We start from the raw sequence: 21,028 nt of genomic DNA on the forward strand, positions 1-21,028 counted from the left end.
TTTGATGTCACGGGGTCACGTGTTATTAAATGACATCACATACGTTAATTACTTCTTTGAACATTAAATGTCAAAAGCCACAATTTTGCACGCTTCAAATTGACACACTTTCATCAAACTAGTGTTTACACTTTACAAGTAAACATTAAAAATATTGCTGGTGCATGTGCTTTCATAATTAGTACCCTCAATAAGATTGCGTGTGACGTAAATAACACACGTCATTCTTCAAAGAGACATTAATATAAACAACATTAAATCTTAAATGAAACAAACGCGTTCGTGTATTAGTTTCATCTCATTTCAGTTTTCGTGTGAATCGTTCTATGACTGCAATGCTTGGTCGTGTTCGTCTTTGAATCATTAGTGTTCATTTGGATCATCTATTGTGAATAGAGAGCCCAAAATGCAGTGTTAGAGTATTTGACATTAGAGTATAAACGAGTTAGAAACAATAATGTGTACATATGAAAGTAGGTCATAATGAAACGCGTTCGTGTATTAGTTTCATCTCATTTCAGTTTTCGTGTGAATCGTTCTATGACTGCAATGCTTGGTCGTGTTCGTCTTTGAATCATTAGTGTTCATTTGGATCATCTATTGTGAATAGAGAGCCCAAAATGCAGTGTTAGAGTATTTGACATTAGAGTATAAACGAGTTAGAAACAATAATGTGTACATATGAAAGTAGGTCATAATGAAATTCACAAGGGAAAAATGATACAACGTAGAGACCATTGAAGACATTACTAGACTGAAGCAATGAACAAGTGTTCAAAGGAATAGTTCTTCTTGGATCAATCAAAGATATAGTAATTACCGAGGCATTTTATTGTTATAGAAATAATAGACCTCCTCACAGACTAATAATGGACAGAAGAACTTTCCCACGTACTATAAATAAACAATACACTACAACATGGCTGTAGAGATCGTAAATAATGACTGTTAGCTCCTAAACAATGGACTGGTAATGGGTTTAAATGACAGGTGGTGCTAACAACATCGATACATATTTGCCAATTCCGTGTCCGATAATTTCGCGTTGTTTCTATCAATTAGCAATGTGGATCCTGTCTCTCATACCATCTGCCCCTAATCTATATCAATCGACGTTTACTAGACTTATTTCTAATTTGTGTAGTAGGGTTTGACTTAATCAGTTATAGCATGGTGCAAGACTGTTATAAAACGGTGTTGTGATGTTGTGATTTTTTGGTGTTTCCTTTCCCACTGCTTTATGGAATCAAATAAAATCGCAAACATGTGCTCAGAAATGAAATTCATAATCTACATAAAAAGAACATGTTCTTTTCTTCATTTTTTCCCCAAAACCTCAAAGATATGAATCACTGAATGACGGAACCTTGCCAGAAAACTGGTAAATTATTGTTGTAAATGTTGATACCATTTCTCGGGATGTGCAAATGATGCAGAGTTAAACGCAAGAAACTCGCAAAAGATTAATTTTCAAAATGATAGATGGAGGAGTTTGAATATTGGAAATATTATAAATGATAATTGTACTTCTTTGTCTAGAACAATTATCAATCGTTTTATAACATCGTGCCTTCTGGTTGATTACTCGGTAATTATATATGTTGTTGTCACTCATGATCATGAAATTCTATGTAGCAGTTGTCGTTAGTGAAAAAACTGCTTATAAAATCCTCTGTTGGTATCTTAGGGATAATATTGGAAGTTATCTTATTCACATTGGAAAACAAAACATCGATATCATTCTTCTAAACAGTAATTTGCATAGAAAGAACATTTTGAAAAAAAAATCCTCTTCAAAGCGTTATTTGTTTAGTGGAGACGATGGTGATTCGTGTTTCTGATGTATACCATTTGTACAAAGAGTAATACTAAAACGTATTGATGATACATCAATGTTCTTTGGGCAGATAAAACTTCAGGCTTTTTACATTCAAGATATATTGAGTGTATTTACGTGTTTTGGAAACAGTTGTTTCTATGATGTAGGTAGAAAGAATATAAGTGTAAGTAGTCAGACATCTGGAGCCTTTAAGTACCTGTAAATATAATATGCTTCTGGAACCTAGACATTCTTTGGTATGTATATATATTTTCTTCATTGGAGATGTCTAGTGCTTGTAAGTTGTGTCTATTCATTGATTTTTTTCTATGGGTGTATGACAGACATTGATTTGCATTGTCTGTTTCAACACAAATAATTCAATCATGTCATGAATGAATATTTAGTTTACAACAAGGATACGTACACGTGTATCTGTTTTCTTATCTTTGTGTTTCAAAACCAAACTTTTTTCAAACAGATAAAAAATATTGCCCTCGTTTAGCTTAACAAAGTCCTTGAGGTATCGTGCAGTGTTCTATAATCAAAGAATCCTTGTGTTTAAGTTAAAATAACCACGTCATAACTACAAATATTGACAGTTTATTGACTCAATTTTGCTTTCATCTCCCTGAATACTCTCTTCAGTCCGGCTTGATGTGTTTACGCAAAACAAGTGAGTATCGGAAACTGTCAATCAATACCCAGAGGAAACCAACGGTCATAGCTTTCCTCCCTAGAGGTCCCTAGAATATATGAGGGATATCAAAAGGACGAAACAGGTGTAAAATTCCTTATATTCTATTATTCTTTATTCACTTGTGCATTTTTGTACAATCCTTTAACAATGTTTTATCATGAAAGCTGTTGTTAAGTAATTCTAGTTTATTTGTTTTGTTCTGTCAATTTTTTCTATAAATTAGTATCGTTACTGCAGATATCTTTGAAGTTGAAAGTTGTCGAAAGTAGAAAAAATAAGCACAGATTTTCAATCAGAATGAATCATCGAAGTCTGTTGTGAGATTAAAGGTTTTTTACCCAGGTGTTCTGTTGAAAATCTTATTCAAATTCTCTTAATGTGCTATATCATATATATAAACCATGTGCACTTTCTATAAAACAACCCTTAAATTTAATCTGCCAGAATTATTCTTATTATAAATATATAGATTTCTCATGTAACAAATTGATAAACAGTCAAGCATCTACATCAAAAATAATACCATATTCAAACATTTAAATGTGTTTCCATATTCGCAATGCAATATTTCACATCAAACTAGACATACAGTTTCCTTTCATCAATGTACTGGTGTATCGTTCTTAGCTACATTAAAGAACACATTAAAGACGCAAAATATTATCGAAGAGTGTGGTCAGTGAATGAACCAAAACGTCAAACATGGGCGGTAACTGAAAAGATAAAACCTATCTACTTCTTATAATTAATATTATCAATCAATTGACAATTGGAGTCATGAAACGGGGTCTTAGATCTCACGTGAATGATTCTTATCCTAACGTATCAATGTCCAACAGATACTTGTCCTGTGATATCTAAATGATTCAAACATTTCAATTCAAACTTTTCTATCATAGCTTTGAGAAGTAGATAAGCCCTGTACATAAATTGCAGTGTTTAGAACATTTGAAATACCTATGTGTCGTTTTGAAGTACGTGAAAAATTCCAATGAAATAGCCAGCATCCGGTGTTTATTGGTAAAGGAAATGTTTGAATGTTGTTAGAGTGGTCAACTCATTTGTATAGTATAGCTTGGCTCCATAATAGTCTTACCTGTACGTTGGTCACTGTTGAAGAACATCTCAAAAATAGAAAAAATATTCTTGCAGTCTTAAAACAAATTCTAGATTAAGTCTAACCTTCCTCAGAGCGAGAAAATTAGAGTGCTCTAATCTAAATAAACATACAGCACTAGTTTATGATTTAGAGTAAAGGCGTTACTTTCAATCAAATGAATGTTTTGACATATTAAATATATCAAATTTAAGTTAGAAATAATCTAAATAATTGTTGAAAAATGTGTTAAGTGTTACTAATATACATATTTTATATCACGTTTAATTTGTCCGCAAAAAATACATTTGAAAATAGCGCTACGTAACCGAAATGCATTATACAGCAACACGACAATCTGTACAGGAAATATTTCTGTTGGACAATTTAATGCGGTGAGATAATTGAAATAAATATCAAGCTTATATATACATCATTTAAGACTCCAGAACTGGGATGAAGATTTCTGATTCACGTCATTTAGCTATCGTAAATTTCATCTGGGAATGCCTGATAATCATATGGTAGATTAAACATAGTAACCAGATGCAGGTGGGGTTTACTTGGTCTGGTATAATTTTGCGTGCTCTATAAAATTACGGAGTACTCGGCTGGAACTCCTTAACATGCTCTCGTGTGGCTTTCAAACACAGAAACAAAAACTTCATTGGTAAGGTGGACACGTTTGAAAATGATGGTATAATTTACATAAGGAGAAACCGATCTTGTTGACAAGTTAGGCTCGCATTATCCATCGGAATCTCGTGGCAATCTCTTCTTTCAAAATAAGATCCATCTGCAAGTCAGTGACTAATAGGAAATATGCATGCAAATATCCAATTTCAAATATAATTTTGGACGTCGTTGCTACAGCCTGAAACTTAATAAGAGGTTGAAACATTTCCATTGACAAATGATTATGACAGTTGTGTCTGGTAAATCTTTACTAACATTTGACAATTTATGATATTCAATAACTCGTTGACATTGGTTAGATTTTGTTTCATGATTCGTTCATATTTAATGACAACCTCTTTCCGGCACTAATCCATTTCCGGTAGATATGACTGATGCAGGATTAAAGTAGAGCAATTATTTCGTAGGTGATAATTGTCATTCTCGAAAAAAATGTAAATTTGTCTGACAGAGACAGTGTACTAACCTCCGAAATTGTAAATAACCATCCTTATTAATTGATAAGTACACAACATGCTTGAGGCTTTATAGCGTGACATTGACAAATGATCCATGCAATATTACTACTAGCCGGGTGGATTGGGTACAATATCGTATGTCATAAACACGACATATGCATATTTCTGTTAAGGTCAGAGAGTTCTCGAACAAAACCACAATAAAATGACTTTTGATTTATAATCTATATTCATCCAAAGATATGTCATTAATTTCACTTCAGGAGTTGATTAAAACATAACTCCTTTTAGATGACATGATTATTGTTGGTGATTATTTTGTACTTGTTGTTGAAGGTTTATGAAATATAATCCGTTGTCATCGAACGGTGTTGATTTCAGCAAGTGACTGTAGTGTTCTCTTGTATCATAGAAATTGTCAGCTTGACATCATACCATCTGAAATGACTTTTACGATAGTCTTATAAGGTATTTCTTTAAAAATATACATTGACTATAAGGTCCATGGTAAGGTATTTTTATGTAACAGTTTAACTGAATTAAAATATTTTAATTTTTATATGCATTTAAGAGGATTTTATAAATATGATTAAAGATATCAACGATAAAGTGCACATATAAGTTTTTTTATAAAAAGAAATCGGGCGGGTGCTTATAGAGATCAATTTCTACGTCATTTGATATGCACTTAATTTTAAAGACCGATTTATCAATGTCGACTTTTAAAACGCTTCTTGTTATCTTAAGGATTATTCATTAGTTCTAACTCAAACACCGACGTAATATTTAATCTTTTTAAGTATATATCATACCCTGTCCGCTGTTATCGAGAAGAGTAATGGACTCTTTAAACATATTAATACTCAATTGTCTGATTTTATCAGACACAAATATCACAATGTTTAATTTTTCTTGTTATGTTTGACGTGTTTGATACCATGCTACTTAGTATGTCATTGCTTCGTTGATATATCTCACATAAATCTTGTGAGAAATGGCAGATTCCAGTAAAATCAAAAGGTCCTTCATTGGTACATAGTAACACCATGAAAAAACAACCTTGTGCTGTCTGCGGTAAAATTAACGGTATTGCAGGAGTCTCCGTGCACGTTTTCTTTCATATTTTACCCTAGTTGTATTGCATTTGAGTTTGGATTATAATTGTGTTTGCATGTTGGAATTTTCTTGTTGTTTCTTGGACAACCTATTATATGTTTGGCCAGCATTAAATGAAAAAAAAAACATTCTTACAGAAAAACTGTAAATGTTATTATGTTTTGATGATCTCTCTTCATGGGATAATTAAGGATGGAAGAAAATGGAAGCAAAAAAATCAGTTACTTTGAATATGAAGTTAAGAATGGAAATCATAATATTCTTGAGAATTTCAAACTTTTTGAATCAGGGCTTTGGTAAAACCGCGAAACCGGTTTGAGTTTATTAAAGATGTTTAACTCTATACATCCCTTAAAAGGTTTCCAACCTGTTATGAGTGAATTGATCGACCTTGTGATTTTATCAATGGCGATGCTAAGTTCTCTTAGGAATACAGCTATCGTAAGTCAAACAGTATTTGACATTTTAAGAGCATTATTTGAATTTTGTCGTCGTTTACGCTTGCATCAATGTAGCGTTTTAAACCGCTATCAATGAATCTACAGAAAAATCCATTCAAAATTTTCAGTAAAGAAATCAAGATTTGACAGACCGATGGGTAATATATGGCTTCGAACCTGGTTACTTTCCGGTTATCGAAACGTTTTATTCTCTTATCGTGTTCACGGAAACGCTTGGTTGCCATGCTTACCGCATGTCCCGAAACCAGACCCATCAACAAACCGAAAGATTGTATTGTGAGGCGTGTTAATTTAGATAGTGAAAACAATTAATGTCATTTATGATTTGAAGGGTTGTTTAAATGAGGTTCACGTGCAATTTCGGATCATTAGCAGGATCATTGAACATGGTTTCCAATAATTTCGAATGATGAATGACTATGTTATCAACTCCATTAAGCCATTACCGATCCATAGGTGTAACAGGTTCACTATCAAACTCTGAACGTTTACCTGTTTACCTGTATGTTAACTGCAGAAGCGATTGTCTTTTTAGATAAGGTTCTTCACAACTCTTAACAGAACAAAGTAGATCTTCAATGAATTGTTCTGATTTTGATCGACCATTTTTTTAAATTAAAGTTTCGTATAATCGATTTTCACGTCTTGCACTTGTGTATGATATATCAAAGAATATCAGGTTCGCCGATTTTTTTTCTCACAGTAAGTCACTTTCTTGTTTTGATAAGGACACCCAAACTGTTATAAAATATCAGAGAGCTGTAAACGTTGAGAAGGACTGTATCCCATTGATATCCTAACAAAAACATCCTCATTGGATTTACCATTGTAACGCCTTGTCATTCTGTAGATGTTGACCTTGCAAATATGCTATTGTTCTTGGCATAAAGCACCTTCTCCAACCGAACATGCCTAGTAAACCGTTTGTTTGTGTTGCATGAATTCTGTTATTTGCCATTTCTTCGTTTATTAAAACTTTTAAAAAATGTATTCAGCACAGGTGTTCACCACGTGTGTTCCGCTAAAATTCTATGTCAATGAGGTCTATTGGTCACATTCAAATACTTCACAAGTGGTCGCGTTGATGCAATGAATACTACTAGTATCAATATATAGTAAAGGGCAGCATATTCTTTCATCAAAACAACTTCCTATGCTATTTTAAGAAATACATTTTATTTTCAGATATATGTGAAAAGACAAGAATCGACATCCTTTTTTTCTTGTATTTATTGTGTCATTTCGTGCGTGCACGAATGGTTACAAATTTAGTTATTGTCATTCATTCATCAATTCTGTTATAACGTAAATACTCCCTTATACACACGTTCTAATTATACAGCAGCTTTTTAACAGTATCTCTTAATCAGAATGGTTTTCCTTAAATATGATGTACATTTTCGATCCATTCCATGCACATTATCTCAATGATAAAACAGTACATTACCAGATTCAATATCTAGAAAAAAAATCAATGTTATACCTGAAACCATGACCTAAATCATATTATGAAATGACCTTGATATAAAAACACGAATATGTTAAATATGCCATAACAGCCTGGATATTTATGTATTAAAAGCTTTTGGCAAAGTGAACAGGATCGATTCAGGATTATTGTTAACTGTCAGAAGCATTGTTATGGAACAAAATGCGAAGGAGTATTCGAAGAATTAGTTGCATGTGTGTTAATTAACTACAAATGTATACAATTCAATTGGGCTGGAGTTTCTTATCTGTAAAAACACGATCTCAGAATTCTTATATGCAATGTTAAAGTTAAATCGATTGACTCAGCGTCCCATGATAACCTTCTGGCCATGAACATGCCTTGAAATAATTAACCATAAAGATAGCGAACAGCGGATACAACCAGCGGCCCGCGATAATAGGTTTTCTAATTAAGAGATGAAATATAATGTAGGGGGTTTATTCAATAAATAACGACGGTTTTACTTTTTGTTACAGCGGAACTAATAAGCATGTGCTGAGATAATTAAATGTATTTTAATGGCTTTCAACCAGTGTGTGATGCAATTACGTAATAAATAACATTTGTTAATTCATCATTCATTAATCCATCATTTTTAATTCATTATTCATGAATTCGTCATTCATAAATTCAGACTCGTTAATGTGACAAGTGGTTTTGTTGCTAAATCTCGGTCTCTTTGGAACGTTACTTTCCTTCAATTGATTTACACGACGGGTTTCAATAGTGGTGAAAATATAGGTAATGCCATAGGAAGGTAGCATTTGCTGTAAAAATCTTTAGAAATGTAGCATTAAAAATCACAAGCTTACGTTCAAAACGTCATGGTTGATAGTTTAGGGGAAGGTATTTGAATTAAAATTTTCATCATGATAATGACATTGGTTTATTTTTCTGTCGTTGCTGAATTCACCATATGTGAGATAAAATAAGGCATCACATGCGGTACAGGATACATTTATACCGGGACCCGTGGTTTCGCCTTCTTTTTTTCTTCTTTTCTTCTTTTTTTGTGTTACAAATTCTGTCGTTTTTTGCAATTATTCCCAATTCTTGTAGATTGATGCCTGAGAATTTTTGAAAATCTAGTGACGTCTCTAAGATTCCGCTTTCATTATTCTTCTTCTGTAAATCATCGTTGGCGAATCAGAGAAGGAAATTGTTGTTCAATCATCGATTACAAAATATTTTTTTACAAACAGTTATTAAGCTGTCAATGTTTAGTGAAATTTACATGATATTCGATACTGTTGATTTGGGATCGACCCACTACTAGGCTGTTGAACACTGTTAGCAATTACAATTAAACGTTCAATTATTACATGTGCTTCCATAGGCCCTAGAAGGCAGTAGAATGTAGTGATTCTGGTTACCCCTGAAACTATCTCGAATGGTATTTGTTTAGTAGTTTCATTATAATAGAAAATATGTTGATATTTTTCAGCTCAAAGTTAATTAACCAATTATTTGAAATTTGATTCATAACTCAATGGTGTACTTACACAAAAACGTAAGTCACTCATGCTTGTAATACGTGATAATACTGAATAAACAGCCCGTAAGGGGTGGTGATATCGATGAAAAGTTTAGGTTCGGAAAATATTGGAAATCGGTGAATAATTTAACATTTAACATAACACAAGATTTTTTATACTCCATAAAATACATAAAATACAAAAAATAAACAATGCAAGAAAATTGTAAATTTTCGTTACCATAAATTATGTTCAATAACACTTGCACTGCCTTCATGTGACCCCACTCGTGTGGAGCCCTCGGTTAGACTTTATTTTCTGTTATGAGTACAATGACATTGCTTTGTAAATAGTATAATCAGAAATGAAAACAATTGGGGCAGGAGTAAATCGGACGTAGGCTGAGAGTCGAGTCAGTGCTATAGTTAGTGGGTGATTTAGTCTTTAGTTATAACAGAATACATAGAATGGCGGCCATGTTTAAAAATACAGGCCGGAGAACTGTCAACAATGTCAGCAACAGATATATCCTATCAATGAAGGAGAGCGGGTTATCGAAACAGGTAAGTAGCCATCAGAAGCTTATTACTAATATTCCAAAATAGGTAAAATCTATATATAAATACTTGAAGTGTCTATTTACGAAGGTGTGGAAGCCACTCCTTATCAGTTCATTCAAAATAAGGACATGACGTTGAATCTTTTTGAGGCTAATCTAGGCCACCATATGATGACCTTTTCAAACGAGAAAAAGGTTCTCAATTTTCAAAGGTAGTGCTGGTTTAACCTTCCACTTGAGATATCAATTTGTTTTACTACAGACAGTGTCTAGTACTATCGTGTTGACATTGTATCGGGATATAGGTTCGAGTGCTGCTAGATTGCCTGATTTTGCGTCACAACGTTTATTATGGGATAAGATTTCTGTATTGTGCAAAGAAGACGATTTCCGAGTGCCCTAAATAGTGTAGACTTTCACGTGTAAATATCTCTCTATGTCCACATCAGCCGACGGATTTGTAAATTAAGTGTTAATAACGCTATCAAAAGAACACAATTTAAAAGTAGGTTATATTATTGATAATAATGTCTCGAGTTGTTGGCTAGTCTCTGATTAAAGGATAGTCTGTGTGAGATAAACATAGTGGAATACAGGTATACAAAGAAACCATATGACAGTTTCTATTTGTATCGAGGTTTCCGCTTACAGGAAGTTGGTGTTCTTCCACACAGTGAATAGCAACGACCACAGTTCTGATACATTCTGTTCGGTTATAATAAGATAATTACATGCACACTGTACCATAATCAAAATATATACACTTGTTGGTTTTACCTGAAACCAATACTACAGTCTGGTCATGATGTTTTCATTGAGTGCGTGACTTGTCTATTACTCTTCTTATAATGAACTGGTCATTTTTCTCGAAGGATTTCATTTTTAAAAATTATATCGATCACTGCTGAATTCTCTTCTTAATTTACTTATTTAATGACAAAACAGTTTTATTTCTTTTTCTTTCTCTATTATAACCTTTGTTTCGATGAAACAGTAGTTACATGGAAATGAAAAATTATTTTGATCTCGACTTAGGTGCGGAGTTTTTTTTATTAGGTTCAAATAACCTAGTTCTAATCTCAACAGAAGTTAATAACTGATACATTTGTGTACATTTAGCTTACTAGATAAAGGTTAATGTCTCGTCTATCTCGCATTTCTTTTTATGCTTAATGATTTCGATATTCATCTGAGTTTATCATGAATCTTTATAGTTGTTTTCCGTGTTTAATAATCTGTGAATATCCTTTACAGAAACTCATGATAATGCCCCACTTTACACAGTACTGATGATGTCGCCATTTATTGGATCGCTAATCCTCATTTTCATTAAGTCAGGTATTGAATATACCCAGGTGTCCCCTTTGTATCAACAAAGCCATAGCTCGCGACCTTATGTATATGTTGATTCATGAGAGGTTCATATTGCTATGACAACCAAACATTTCTCCGATGTAGTTGGATTTTGTTTATTTCAAGCTTGACATTGCTATACTAGTATGCTTGTGTATTGGAGAATAATGCTGAATTAGACGTGTTACAGTATATCAAACAGGAGCTTTCAGAAATTGTCACATGCTAGATACATCACTGAGGATGGACTGAATAGGGACGATTCTCACTATGCTTACGGCATATGCAACACGCATGCAATTTTATGAGTAATCTATATTCTGCCTCCACGCAGCTTCAGGGTTGTAAACAAGTTATTGCCACGGACGTAATTTCCAGAATGTGATCGAATCAAACGCGAATTATTTACAGCAAATTCACAGTAAATTAAATCGGAATGTGATAGGTTTTGATCGATCGCTGTTGAGGATTCAGTATTTCTGCAGTCTTGTTCAATATATGTAGATTAATGATTAAGTAGTTCTCAGGTACTGAAAACGATGCTGACAATTTTGAAGAGAACGTAAGTACATTGCTCATCCTAAAACATAATTAAAGCGGAAAATTATTGTTTAATATGTCCGATTGTTCGCATTTTAGCACTTTAATGTTAAACTTTTTATTTCCTTAATTAATCGAAGAATTCTTTACAATTTTATGTGCAGAGCACTTTGTTGTTTTATCGGTCATACACTACCAAACTAGAACATCATCAAGAATACGTTTATAAGTCATCGCAAAATCATCGAATAATCATTTTTATAGTTTTCGTGATAAAACTTTCGCCATGTCTTTGTCTCTTTTGTCCCTCTCTCTACAGCCGATAACAAACGGACAGCTGAGAAACCAACACAAATCATTGTAAGCTTTCTAATAAAACAGCTCCTACTATTTGAACTATTTCAAAGATATTGTCAGGTATTTATTAAAAGGATTTAAAATTTCAATATAAATTAATTAAAATGATTTCGTATTTTCGTAATTTCGGAAAAAACATGAATCTATGTAAGAGTAAAGAACAGATTGTCAAGCTGTCAATTTTGTGAGTTTGAAGACAGCTGGTGTGTTTGTGGTCAGTACACACAGATGATCCTCTCCAATGACTCCGGACCAGGGTGTTGATACAATCTGTCTATAGACTGGTACAATAACTTTACCAATCAAATAAAGCCATCATATGAAATTTATGAAATGATGGCGATTTTATCGACATTACGCATGCGTTTATGGTATCCTCAGTGGGTCGGATTGAATGGCCTCCCTTTGTTATGAGCACCAGAAGTGATCAAGAGGATCATAAATAATAAACAAATCAGCAGGATGTGAGATGAGAAGCGAAATTAACGTGCAAAACTTGTTGATAGAGTGTGATTTATTCAAAGCTATAAAGGGAATATATATTGAATGTTACAAAGCCTATGCATTAACTATATCACGTGATAAGCGTTTGATACTGTGAACAAATGTACGGTTTATTTATCATTTTTTGTCCTCAAAACAGTCACTGTCATCTGAGCTGTCCTTAGGTTGATAGCTCACCTGAAAGATGTCTTTAAAGTGCAAGCTCAAAGAAATGTCGTCAACTGAACATTGTGTCACAACAACTACCAAGTCACACTAATCAAACTCGAGTTTCACCAAAGGTAATGATAAAAACACCTGCAAAAAAGATGGAAATGTCCATGAACTACTGAATTGACTGGTATCATCCAAAACTACACTATTACAGTTTGGCGCTGTAAATGTACAGTTTAGTATGCAAACATACCAAGGTACCAAACTCATAATTTTCTGCAAAAAGTCGTTGGTCACGTTTAATTCTCCTTCATGAATCATTGCGAAAATAAACAGCTCGCAAATTATAACTTAATTTAATAATTTAGTTCTAGATTCTTTTATAATCTATTGTTATTTACCCGGATATTAACAATTTTAATTAAATCGAATTGTCATTTATTATCTCGAATTAATAAAACAATTATGTGATACTTTAAGGAATAAAAACCAATCTGAATACTTACTTGAGATTTCCCTGAAAAGAGTACCTGTCAGCAAAAAATAATCTACATACATTCAACACCCACCTCCAACCTCAAATCATGCCACTGGGAATCAGATTGATCGATTACCATCAATATATAGTTTTGGAATACCAGGTAACCGATATTTATAAATATTATCTATAATTTGCAGTACTGCCAGACGACTGCCACTGGCTGTACGTGTTCCGAAGACCATGGAAAGAAAAACAAATTTATAGCAACAGAAAGCTTTATTATGTTATCAATCATTAAATGCGTTCACTGAGCGTATATCTTGTTGCTAAGCAACGGATACAAATGGCGGAAATGATTCATGTCAATGTAGAATACCTACGTCTTAACGAGTCTAAATGACGTTGTCAACTGAACGGTAATGTCGACTGAAGCAACTTACGTACACTTCCTTTAGATGAACATATTAGGATAAAATCTACATTTCTGGACCGTTCTGTTGCCTGTGTAATACTGTAATGACCATCCACTTCCTATGCTGAAGTAAGTATTTTTTTTAAATTCAGTAACGATATCTAATTATATGCGCTTGTTTCTATATAATCCTGTCTACGAATACGTAACACAGAGGAAATGTAAAAGAATTATGTTTAAACATCAAAGTAAGTGTATTCGAATTAGAGCAAATTACTGTCCTCTTATCACCACCAATATCAACTATTTTTGTCAGGTTCGTTTTCCGAAATCGTCTTTTTCCGGTTTTTTCCGTATTGAATATTCCGATACGTTTCCGCTTGAAATTGCGGGAACTAATTACTGAATTCTGAACCGGATGTTGCCTTTATGATAAGCATCAGTTGAGGCTAACATGGTGTTAACACGAGCAAAAGGCGATAGTTTATAGTGTCTATCTAGTAGTAGCTATATAAGTGCTGGACAATAGAGTTTGACTGAAACATTGAAATCATTCAACGTCACCACTTTCAAGGTTTCATATGATCAACATCAGACACGACTCATGGACCGTAGAGTAACACAACTGTTCAGATGGTATGTGTTGATATATCACATATTTCAGTCCGGCTTAATCAATTTGCATTCTAGTATTTCAGATGTCGTCCTTTCTTTTTTTTTCTTGTTGACAAAAAAATGTTTGTTTTGTTTGTTTGTTTAAATATGCAGGCAGATTGAAAGAAACTAAAAATAGTCATCTTAATTTTTTTTTAAATATTTTCCCATCTATTTCTGTAAAACAAAGACATATTGACAGGTCTCACCAGCATGTAATTTGTGTGGTATTCCGAGGGACAAGATATCCCTTATCGTTATATGAGCTTCATAAAGGGTGTCCAAATATAAAGAATATTGCATACCCCCGCCGAGTCGTATCTTTATTAATAAAAGTAGGGGATGCTTTACAAACGATATCCCGTTCTCAATAATTTAATCTCGTATATGACCCCACACGACTTCTAGACGAGTAGAAAAGCTGGAATTAAGAAAGAATACGAGTCCTTAGCCTGTATTCATAAGGATTGTAATACATAACGGAAGCCGTACATTACTAGGCGATGATCTGGAGATTTGGGTTTAAATGATAAAGTATAGACGAATCTAATTTCTTTTCTAGTGTAAAGTGAAATACTGTTTGTATGACATGGCAGAATTTGTAATGACACTTTCACTCTCTTTGTAACGACATCGTGTAACGTGATACATGATTGTGTACGGTTTTTTTGTAATTCCTTTGATACAGAATTACTTCAGGTGTTCTAATACAAAATGAAACAAAGATAAATACAGGTTGGTACTCGTTTAATGCTTTTTAAAAACTTTTTTCAACAACATAAAATTCCAATCGAATTTTAATGTGCACACCTTGAAAAAAACATTTAAAGTATTAAAGCTCTAATCTGCCGTGTATTAGGCAAATACAATAATATATTCATCAATATCATCGCATATTGATATCATATACTCGCCGATGTCGTGTATATATGTGATGTATATCAAATTTAATCAATTGTATCACACCTTTTTAGCACATTTAGACAAATCCTAATCAAGCTTATAGACCTTTACCTGTGTTGGAGTAATTAGGAAATACTGTGGTCATTTTGTGGGGATTTAACTTTTCCTTTACAAGTGGTGTACCCAGTTCATGCTAATGGAATTTTATATCGAAATTTGATGACATAAATGAAATCATCTGCTGTGACTTATAACAACAGCACAGGTAACAATAGATATATTGTTTAAGGTTCGAGGTACATGTAATTCGGCGGAAAGGCATAACTGCTACAGATGAATCAGGTTCATTGAGAAAACTTTGAACTGTACACCTGTCGAAGTTTTCTCAACATTCCGTAAATAAACACCTTCAATACCTGGATTGTTGGTGGGCCGTTAGGGTGCCTCCCTGTGGAGGGTTCAGGGGACAGGTGTTCTCAGTTACACATGAACCACTCAGGTGTGTACAGGTGTAACAGTCACCAAACACTGGTGTCTTTGTCCAGACGCTCATCATTGGAAACCCTATACAGAATTACCTCCATGTTATGATGGCTGTAACGCCGGATATCGTGTACATTGAATCCTGGGAAAGGCAGTTGAAGTGAACTCAATCACGACATCCATTGACGGGGAAATGATGAAATAAAAGAGCTGAAACAATTATAAATAAAGAAATTGTACCTTTGTCTATCTCACTGTGTTAGATCGTGTGTGATTGTTCTTCTATCCGTCCATCTGTCCTTCCATCCATACGTTAAAAGTAATTGCATCCACTCCTCTTTCCTTCCAGACACCGATTCGTTTATGCATCCATCCATCCATCCATCCATCCATATTCCATCCATATTGCTTCCATTCATCCATCCATCCATCATCCATCCATCTTTGTAATACACGATATTTAACTTTCTTCTCTCTTCCACAGGTCAAGACGTGGCAGTCTGTCCGCTTCCGCCTCCAACTCCTCTAATGATGGTCAGTATATCTTCTTTGTTTATACTACATTCTATATTACAGCAATAAGGAAATTTACCCTTTTTAAAATCAGATTGCCCTTAATACTTTTATATTTTTTATCATTATTTTAGTTCTGTTTTAATAACATAAATTGACACTCGAAGCTCATAAAGATACAAATAACACTGATATAACGATAGATAGCTCTCATTTCTGTTATGTGAATTGAACGTTTTGGGATTTGTATTGAGCTAGTGAAAGTGTTAAGGTTTGTCTTTGTTACTTTAACTGTGCAAGTGAAAATGGACCAAAGCGCTGGATTTTGGCTGACTTAATCAAGTATCTGTTACAAATTATTTTTGATGTCTAACCGAGAATTTGAAATTCGACTTATGTTGATGTTTCATGTTTAAACGAAAGAACGTGTTTGTGCGTTTGACAAGAAAAGAAAAATTCGGCCGATGAGTTTGAATTGTTGACGTTAAATGTTTCTTATGTTTGATAAGGAAAGTGAAACATGACCGAAGAGTTATAATTTTCTTGTCGAAATGTAATCTGACAATAGCCTACTTACCATGTACAATCCTGATGACATACGACACTTGTAGAGAATGGTATATTACCCTGATTCCATTCTTATATTCTAAAACAAAAAAGACGATCGATGATTCATCTTCTCAAACAAAGACCTTCAACAACCTGACTCATCTAAGCCAGCACTTTATCAACAAGAGGATTTTTAAAAACAATAACAGAGTTGATTTACTCAGAGATGACCAGACCTGTTCAAAGGTTCGCGAACAATAAATACCTTAACACAATGTCTATAATAATCACCTTAGGACAAAAAGTGAAAGTTTAAAATCATCTGGAACGAATTGTCAATATGGTATCATTGTTTCGCCACGATATCAGTTATTCATCTTAATCTCGCCTCTAGTATGTTTGAAAAGATTGTCATTGAGACAGGACATTGAGACAATAAGAAATTAGACCAGGAGATCTACAGAGATACGTCTATGTAATTAGCACGACCTACCACCTACCTTTCTTTGGATTGTATTCATTTCTTCCACAGTTCGATAGAGAGTGACGCCCTGCGTTTTCTTGATCAGAACACTGTAAACGTTTCATCATGGTTCAAATGTTTAACTAAAAGCGAGGTTCCAAAGGAATGTAATTTTCGCTTAGGTCACGAAATTGGTCATTGGTTTCTTATCAATATTGTTTTAAAGGTAACTTGTTTGATAGCAAAAATTGAAACTCTTCAAAATAGCAATGTTAACAGTATTCTGTACAGTTCATTGGTAAACGCCATGCATTTTAGCAGTAAAAATAGATTATATGGATATATTACGGTAGTGAAGACAGATTTATCCGTATGTCAGTACAATACAGCTTTCCTTATGAATTACGAGAAACAATTGCATGTTTCAGAAAACAACCCATGAACTCCTCGATTATTTATAGAATTTATAAGAGAGAAGATAACGTCATCATCTTCTCTGAAGGTTATAAGATTTAAAGAAAAGATAAGCAAGATAGATTCAAAATAAAACGAAACGTCGGAGTATTAGCGTAGTTATAAAATCGGTAGATATGAAGACAATTTCAGACACGTCTAGATATGTTTTACGTGTCTTGTCTTACAGATATGACATGACTTGTTTATTACAGCGTGTGACTCTTCTCATCAAATAAAACGTGTAGTTTTGTTGTTTATTTGTTTATGGGTGGCATCTACATGAAATGTTTGGTGCTTATTTCCACATCATGTACGTTAGTGTAAAAAAGCAGTAGATTTAAACGACCTAAGGATTTCCTTCAATGATAATCAACCATAAAGAAGGAACATAACCAGCCATTTTCAATTTTATCGCGATACAGAAATTACTCCGATAACGCAGGAACAAAAAAAATCATAGTTAAATGTCAAATTGTATGTCAAAACACTTGATTTCAAAATTATTTAAATCTACTGATACCATCACTTTTCATTATGTTGAAATGTTGGGGATTTCTTTCGTCCTTTTAAACGTGGCATGCATACGAGAAACCTCTTAGTTTGCACAGTTAGGTGTAAAATGAGAACAGTTTCTAATCGTTGCAATAGTTTTATATCACATAATGAAGATTCCGATCAATTGCGCTTAATTGTCTCCTGTGTTATTCATTATCTTCTGAAGTTTCCTATAATCTGTAGGGAGTGTGGAATATCTTGCAAGGAAAAAAGAATGAGAAACGGGTTTTTTTAGATGTCCTGTCTTTGTATGCAGAAGTAATAATGAATCCTGAGACATGTTACAACATATTCTAGATACACATCCTGTGAAAGCTTATAACGCATGATATCTTCGGCTTAAACATGTATATGATGGTGAAATCAGCTTAAACCATTGAATAAGACCTAGTTTATGGTTTGTATTACGCTGACATATCTTAACAATGGAATTAAAATTAAGGTCACCTGGGAAGAAAGAAATCATTTGTTCTCGACATGGAGATGTGATTTGATCGGAGGGTCAGGGTAGTTGTTAAATCTTGTATTGTAATCCACCTATAACACACCTGTAATATACCTATAATTATTGGAATATGTAGTACCTGTGACAAAGAGAGTGTTATTTTAGATGGTAACTGGTATTAATTAACATGGCGACAGGTATGCGGTGAGTGGTTTAAATTGAATATTATATTTTTGATCGATGGAAAATTATTTTCTTTTTATTGTAATTCCTATCATTTCTGTCTGATATTGAAACATTGATTCCGCTCTATGGTTTAATTCGTTAACTACTTTGTGTAATGATACTCCCCGATGAAAACTGTTGCACTATTACAATGCACATTCTTTAAGTATTACCATAACTTGTTGAAAAATTGATATCGGCTTTCATTAAATAAGGATTTACAATGGTGCGCTAGGAAGAATGGCACATCAATTCTGTTATCGATTTCAGATTGTAGTCTACCTATGCTAGAACCATTGTGATGTTGAATTAGATTATAATTCCTGATGACTTTAACCCATCAATTGTCTCAGTGATAATGAGCACTGTTATTGTTCGTACAGTTGTTGTCGTAATGGACTCGCCATTGTTACGGCCTACGCTTGGGAAGTGGACGCAATGTAACGTCGAGGGTTCCATTAGACGAGCAGATGACACTCAGTAGTGACATGCATTTCCAATAACCGCCATCTTTCTTGTTTTTGCAGGTAGCAGTATATCATCTATTGGGTCACTACGTTCAGAAACAGAAAGTGAGAATATTAGTCTATCTGGTAACTCGGATATAGACTCCATCATGCTCAGCGACCCCTACCGGATGACTGTTCACTTTCTTGCTGACGCGCATGAGATCTATCCTATGATGGACATGTACCAGCCAGTTATTGATTGGGTGGATCCAGATTTACATATATTTAAGATTTCTGAGAGGACAGATTTTAGTAATGGCGAAAACCAGTCATTTTCTATGCAAACATCTTACTTGCCAAGCGTATCTCTGATGGTGTTTCTTCATGAAGAAGGCATGTTGGGGTGCGAACGAATTCAAAACGCCAAAAAACATTTTGAGAAATCCCCATGGAAGTTTCACCATTCAGAGGAGGTTTCTCGTGGGCGGGTTAACCCCTACCCTTACAATAGTCAGGACTTTTACTACACGTCAGAGGATCTTCCGCTCTGGGCAGTGCGACAGGTGCATTATGGGAAGGAACATATACGGGTTGTTGTGTTTGCAAGTGAAGACAATTGGAATGATATGGTTCAGTTTTATAAACTTATCATTGGCACAGAGCCAGATTTGAATCGAAATGACTTTTGTTTGTTTACAGTTCATACGCATTTGAATTACGATGTGCAGTTCGCATTGAAGAAGATACAATCGGACATAAAACCTCGCGCGTTAGACTGTGTTAAATTGCAATTCAGGGTTACGGACGTAGGACATATTGTGCCGCTGTTTCCAAACGTTTGTAAGCCCTTGTCGGACACTCGGTGGCAGACGACAGACCACGACGGAAATGCAATCGTGTTGGAGGTCACAGGATGCAACCTCTCTCCTTCAGACAAAACAAGTCATGTATCTCGACACAGTTCGGACAGATCAAACCGATCTGACCAGTCAGGCAGGTTATCACACAGATCTGACCAATCAGACAGACTTTCACGTAGATCTGACCAATCAGACAGTTTGTCACACAGATCTGACCAATCAGATCAGTTGTCACATAGATCTGATCAATCAGACAAATCGTCACAAAACTCGCTGAATTCAGGAAATTCTGACAGGACAGTACAATTATCTAGTTTTTACGTATGATATTTTATATTGTATGTTTATGTTAATTGTCACTTTTGCTGGTATACATATTTAAGACAATACATTCGGTGTATCTATCGGATTAATGTTTATTTTGATGCGTTCGTCCACTTAATCTTTCAACCAAATATTCGCCTTTCATCGATAAAATCTATTCCTCGGATATTGATAATGAATGCGAATACTTTCTGTTATAGATAACCTCATCTAATTTCAAAACTGAAAATTGAAAAAGAAACCAGATTTCTATAACAAACACAAATTTATGATATTCAGTAAATTAATAACATTGCATGTCGTTGATTTTTCCGGGTAAAAAGTTTTTAAATGGGTTTCACACTAGAACGAATGAATAGTATTATGTAGTGAAACTGTTGTTTAAATCAAACAGCAAAAAGGAAAAATGATGTCATTGTTTTCACGACATTTTAAGTGACGATTTGAGACAGAAGTATACAGCTTCAATGATCCCAA

At 34.1% G+C, this 21,028-nt stretch overlaps 1 protein-coding gene across 1 annotated transcript in view; it reads left to right on the forward strand.

Moving 5' to 3' along the window:
• Positions 1-20,554, forward strand: part of LOC132544466 (protein FAM124A-like) — a 49,345-nt gene extending 28,791 nt beyond the window's left edge. The window contains exons 2-3 of the mRNA XM_060208063.1: positions 16,197-16,246; positions 19,446-20,554. Coding sequence (XP_060064046.1) covers positions 16,197-16,246; positions 19,446-20,554 — 1,159 coding nt within the window. The remainder of the gene's footprint in view (positions 1-16,196; positions 16,247-19,445) is intronic.
• Positions 20,555-21,028: the final 474 nt, after the last annotated feature.

Source organism: Ylistrum balloti, unplaced genomic scaffold, assembly GCF_031769215.1.
Source record: "Ylistrum balloti isolate Yb309-2 unplaced genomic scaffold, AGI_CSIRO_Ybal_v1 Utg369798, whole genome shotgun sequence".
Lineage (NCBI taxonomy): Eukaryota > Metazoa > Mollusca > Bivalvia > Pectinida > Pectinidae > Ylistrum > Ylistrum balloti.